This window comes from Gadus chalcogrammus, chromosome 10, assembly GCF_026213295.1.
Source record: "Gadus chalcogrammus isolate NIFS_2021 chromosome 10, NIFS_Gcha_1.0, whole genome shotgun sequence".
NCBI lineage: Eukaryota > Metazoa > Chordata > Actinopteri > Gadiformes > Gadidae > Gadus > Gadus chalcogrammus.
The window spans coordinates 20,929,114-20,934,658 of record NC_079421.1 but is presented as its reverse complement, the minus strand read 5'-3'; the positions used below and the strand labels follow the sequence as shown (position 1 = coordinate 20,934,658).

The following is a 5,545-nucleotide window of genomic DNA, read 5'->3' as shown; positions in this document are numbered from 1 at the left end:
CAATATGTTAGCCAAACACATTCTTTATAGTCCATCTGTAGTAGGAGTCAACGGTGTTTTGTCTCAAAGGAGGGACATTTATTTCCTGCTTCTCCCAGAAGCGCTCTTGTGACTCGGATTGAACAATCTCCTTGGAAAATGTTTTCTACCATCTTCTGGGACAGAAGTGAATTATTTTCCTTAATTAAGAGTCCTGACGAATCGCATGAGGTCGTGGTCTGACCGCCAGCTGTTTGACGCATGACCTATCTTATGCAGTCGTGATGTCACCCTGAGGTCATCACTCGTCTTTCTGACTGCTTCCTGTGTGGTACCCCCCAGGAGACCACGGTGGGCATCAACCCTGTGCAGATTGAGACCGGAGAGTTTGACGAGGCCATCCAGATCGAGGAGGACTTCCCAGCTGAGAGTAAGTACACGTGACCACACACATACACACAAATGCACAAACTCAAACACACAATCCCACATGTTTGCATTCATTTCAGCCAACTCCACTGACAGCAGCCATGATTTTTTTGGCGTTGAGCTTGGTTAGTTTACAGCTGTGTTAGCCTGACACTTACCCTTCGGCCAACAGTAGTAAACTTTAACATACGTACATTACATGATGGTACGCCTCCATCCATGCTGTTTGATCTGAGGCGCCTCGGCTCAGCTCTGCAAGAGGACCGTCGAAATGACTGACTCTCCCAGGGGAGGGCTGTAATCGTCTCTTCCTCTCAGGCTGCAGTCATGTATTTGAGTAGCAGGCCACAGGTCTGCGGCCGCTGGCTTCCTCTGCGGTGCCAACACTTATGGCTGCCAGTCATTCCTGGCGTAAACAAAATGGCTGATGTGTTGATTTAATATAGAACAGAGCGGAAAGGCAGTGCAACCCAAGTGGGGGGAGAAGTAAACATGAAATGAACATGAAAATATAAAACTGATTTAATAAAAGATCAAAGTAGTGAGTTGTGGGAACATTCTAGATGGCGGAAATGTACGAGAAGGAGAGTGTCAACTGCAAAGAAGCTAAATATAAAAAATAAATCAAATATTTAAAAAAAAATAGGAATATATTATTCTTGGTGTGTACTGTCAACCTGAGCTAAATGTAAGAGCAGAAGGGCTGTACTAATAGAATGTTGTTCCGTGGGTTACCCGCAGACCCCTGCTTGAACCACCACTGCAAGAAGGGCAAGGTGTGCGAGATTGACGAGGAAAACAACAGCCCGATGTGCGTCTGCCAGGACCCGTCCAGCTGCCCCGCTGCCGCCGGAGAGTTCGAGCACGTGAGTTTGATTCCCGGCTTAAACGGTCAAACAGTCCAAATGAAACGCTGTGTGGCCCGACTTTACAGCTTCTTCGCACTTTATATGCCTCCTTATTTTTTGCAGAAACAAGTACAGACAAGCATAACTCCATTTTTGGTTGAACGATGGGAAAATCAACACCATCTGTGTGCCAGAGACGATAGTCCCCTGTATTTTTACATCTTTAGGCCACTTATCTAGTTTAGCATACTAGATAACTGTAGTAAACTAATTAAGATTGAAACCAGAAAAATATTTTCAAAACCTCGGGGCAGATCTCACTCGATTCTGACAATGTCGGGGCTTTAGTTGAGAATACAAAACATAAAAATATGACAATAAAAGGTATTAATCTGCCCTCCTCTTCGCGTTGTCCAGGTTTGTGGAACCGACAACAAGACCTACGACTCATCCTGCCACTTCTTCGCCACCAAGTGCGCCCTGGAGGGAACCAAGAAGGGACACAAGCTTCACCTTGACTACCTTGGAGCCTGCAAATGTGAGTGAGACAAAAAGCCTGGTTCAGAAGGTCCTAAATCCAGACATATTTCAGCTCCAGCCCGGCACTGACCTGTACTGGTCTGGGTTCTCGTTCTGGTCAGGCTCTAACATCATATCCTGAGTTGTTACATCACTTCCTGACCCGTTGTTGGAAGCACAAACACTAATAGAAACGAGACGGAAAGTGTTCTCTTCTCACCAACATTTGGTATTCCTTCACGTCTAGGTGTCATGCTTCTCTCATGGAATAGAATGGAACAGAAATGAACAGAAAATCGTTATCTTTGAAGTGTAGTCTATGTACGACCTGGGGGAGTCATGGGAAAATGGGAGGAGCCGTAGGGGGGCCCAGCACCTAGCGCTACCCTGACAGGCTTCAACACGGCCCTGGGAGAATCCGCCCAGACACGCAGTCCTCCTCAGGTCTCTTGCTGGAGCTCAAACCCAACTCCCTGGTGGAGAGTAGGGGGTGGTGAGATGGGACCAAAGGGATAAGATGGAGACATTTTTGCTTTTTAACAAAAGAACAGCTGGATTTTTATTTAATAGTGGGATATTTTGTATCATGTTCTCAATTTAATTTCTCACTATTTTCCTCTTGTTATGGAGACAGGGACATGGTTGGCTGAAAGGTGTTTGGATTCAAACCCTAATGTCCACAGTGTCAATAAGCAAGATGCCTTAAACATCCTGCTCTTTAATCTAAATCAATTTAAAAACACAATTCAAAAACAAGGATTCACGATCCCATGTTCCTTAACTGTATGTTCAATCTAACCTAACTGTCTCATGCTCTTCGAAGGTACCTGTATAACCTATTACTGGTCTTCTACGTGTTCAACTGTATGTCCTATAGTGTTCTATCTGTGTTTCTGTATGTCCTGTATCTGTATCAGATTCTATGTATGTTACTGTATGTTCTATGTATATAACTCAATGTATGTAACATGTAGCTGTAACTTCTTTGTGTTCTCTGTGTGCAGTCCTGGAGACCTGTGTGGACGCTGAGCTGAGTGAGTTCCCCCTCCGAATGAGGGACTGGCTGAAGAACGTTCTGGTCACTCTGTTTGAGCGCGACGAGGACAACAACCTGCTCACCGAGAAGCAGAAAGTCAGAGTATGTCTGAGTACCTTCATACTCTCTGTACTATTAGTACTAAAGGAGTATTACTTGAAATAATACTAATTACTAAGTATTAGAGATTAAGTATCAGAGAATTACTAATACTTTAGTAGTCTGAACATTTTATACTTTGAATATTCTAAATGATCTGTACTTTCTGAATACTCAGAAGGTATACAACTTTGAATACTCTTGTCCTCTGAATACTTTAGTACTCTGAGAACACTAGTCCTCTGAATACTATGATCTTCTTAATACTGTAGTCCTCTGAATACTGCCCTTATCTGAGTACTCCAGTACTTTTAATACTAGTACTCTGAAGACATTAGTTCACTGAATGCTCTAGTACTCTAAATACTCTAGTACTCTGGCCACTCTAAGCCTCTAAAGGCCCTGGATCCTCTGAACACATCCTCTGTGTTGGCCGATGTGTGGCGGAGCTGTAACCCGGCTGTGTTCAATGGTTCAGGTGCAGAAGATCTACGAGAATGTCAAGCGTCTGCAGTCCGGAGAGCACTCCCTGGACCTCCTGGCCCATGACTTTGAGAAGAACTACAACATGTACATCTTCCCCGTGCACTGGCAGTTCGGAGAGCTGGACCAGCATCCCGCCGATGGGTAGGTTCCCACCGAGTTATGAACACGCATTCTTATTAACAGACATAGACAAGCATTAACCTTCACACACACACACACGCACGCACGCACGCACGCACACACACACACACACACACACACACAGACACACACATTATGACAACCGTACAAACAACATGGCGATATGTGAGCAACTTATATGTTTATTTCCCATCCCATGTACTCTGGAAGGTATATCTTGAAGGTTAATAAGGATGTAAAAAAGATTAAGATAAATATATCCCCTTCCTCCCTCCAAATACCTGTCACCACAAAATTGCAGGTTTTATGAGTGTAAACAACAGCGAAGTATTAAAGCAGTACAATATTATTCTCTGTGTAATGGTGATGTGGCAGTATCTCAGTGGTAAATATCCATTTAAACTTGATGAAACCGGACCGGTCAAGGCAGTGGGTTTGCGCTGAAGCGCTGGCCATTTGACAGACACCGGTTTGGGTGTTTTCCCTGGAAACCAGCGACAGGAAATGACATCATCACTGTCCATTTCGCCAGTAGCCCTGGGAACCACAGCTGTCTCAGTCAGCCCATCATAAATCAAAACATTAATATCATATTATTAAATAACTATTAATTTGATAAATAATAAATCGTTATTATATTTTATGCATTTGCCCCATTATCTGCATTAATGTAGCATTAGCAAATATCTTAGATATTCAATGTGTGTACATGCGTCTGTGTGTATGTTTATGTCTGTGTGTGTGCGTGTTTGCGTAGGTTCCTGACCCACACAGAGCTGGCCCCCCTGCGCGCTCCTCTGATCCCCATGGAGCACTGCACCACTCGCTTCTTCGACGAGTGTGACGCTGACAGCGACAAGTACATCGCCCTGGAGGAGTGGGCCGCATGCTTCGGCATCAAGGAAGGTAAGGGCACACACACGCAAGTACACTCACGCAAGTACATACACGCAAGTACACAATACACACACACACACACACACGCGCACACACACACACACACACACACACACACACAGACATCAGCCAAAGATCTTTATTGAATTCACCTATCCAATCCAATGGTTGTCCTCTTGACTTGTAGACTATCATTTGGGGCCTAACTTGGACAGGATCCATAATTCTATACTACTGAGTAAATACGCATATATACAGAGTGTAGCATTGGCAATGTATGCATCCATAGTTTATGCCAATGTTCTCGGTAGTATAGCAATATGGGAACATGTACAACACGCGCACACACAATCTCAACAGAAAAACACCATCTTGTGATCTGCTCTCCCAACCCTTGTCTCTTTGTTCCTTCCACAGAGGACATCGATAAGGACATGGTTCTGTAAGACAGTCTTGGCGATTCCTGGTTCCCTAGTAAATTAAAAAACCCAGTAATGGTGCTAACTGCAGGTTATTTTTATTTTCTATAACAACCTCTCCTACCTATACCACTAAAGCATTTGTTAGAATAACTAAAGAAGTGCACAATCTGTACACACCCAAGGTGTTTACAAGCAGCTTCCATTCATTGGTTAAAATCAAACTCTCCACAAAGACAATTCAAATGACTTTAAGATTAATAACATCAGACGTAAATGTGTTCTGTTCTGTTTGTCAGCTCTGTACCATATCTAATGTGTTGGTTTTTTGGTATTCTTTCGGGCAATTATCTGAAATAGAAACAAAACATCCTGCAAAGAGACCAAGTTGTAAAATTAAAAAATAAAGTTTTAAATAAATAATTCCCTCAGCTTGCTTCCTGACCTCGGACTAGTTTGGTCCTCTTCTGGTGGTGCTGTTTTTTTTTGTTTGTGCGTGTCCTTGTTTCTTTGTGTATCTCTTTTTTGACTCGACTACTGTTTCCCCTCATAAAGTCAAGAACCAACCTTTTTTATTATTTTTTAATATTTGGAAAATTAAAGAAAAGATGTATTCTGTGACATCATTGAAGGTGGTAAAGAAATTCAGGGGTAAATTTTGCATAGAGTCAAACTCACGGGTTTTTGAGTTG

The 5,545-nt window shown here is 43.1% G+C and overlaps 1 protein-coding gene across 1 annotated transcript in view; it reads left to right on the top strand.

Annotated features, from left to right (window-relative positions):
• The window catches only part of sparc (secreted protein, acidic, cysteine-rich (osteonectin)), a 13,514-nt gene extending 8,238 nt beyond the window's left edge, over positions 1–5,276 (top strand). Inside the window, exons 4-10 of the mRNA XM_056600466.1 lie at positions 322–409; positions 1,150–1,274; positions 1,674–1,794; positions 2,780–2,913; positions 3,389–3,537; positions 4,295–4,443; positions 4,852–5,276. Of these exons, the coding sequence (XP_056456441.1) occupies positions 322–409; positions 1,150–1,274; positions 1,674–1,794; positions 2,780–2,913; positions 3,389–3,537; positions 4,295–4,443; positions 4,852–4,880 (795 nt within the window). The 3' untranslated portion in view covers positions 4,881–5,276. The remainder of the gene's footprint in view (positions 1–321; positions 410–1,149; positions 1,275–1,673; positions 1,795–2,779; positions 2,914–3,388; positions 3,538–4,294; positions 4,444–4,851) is intronic.
• The last annotated feature ends 269 nt before the right edge of the window (positions 5,277–5,545 follow it).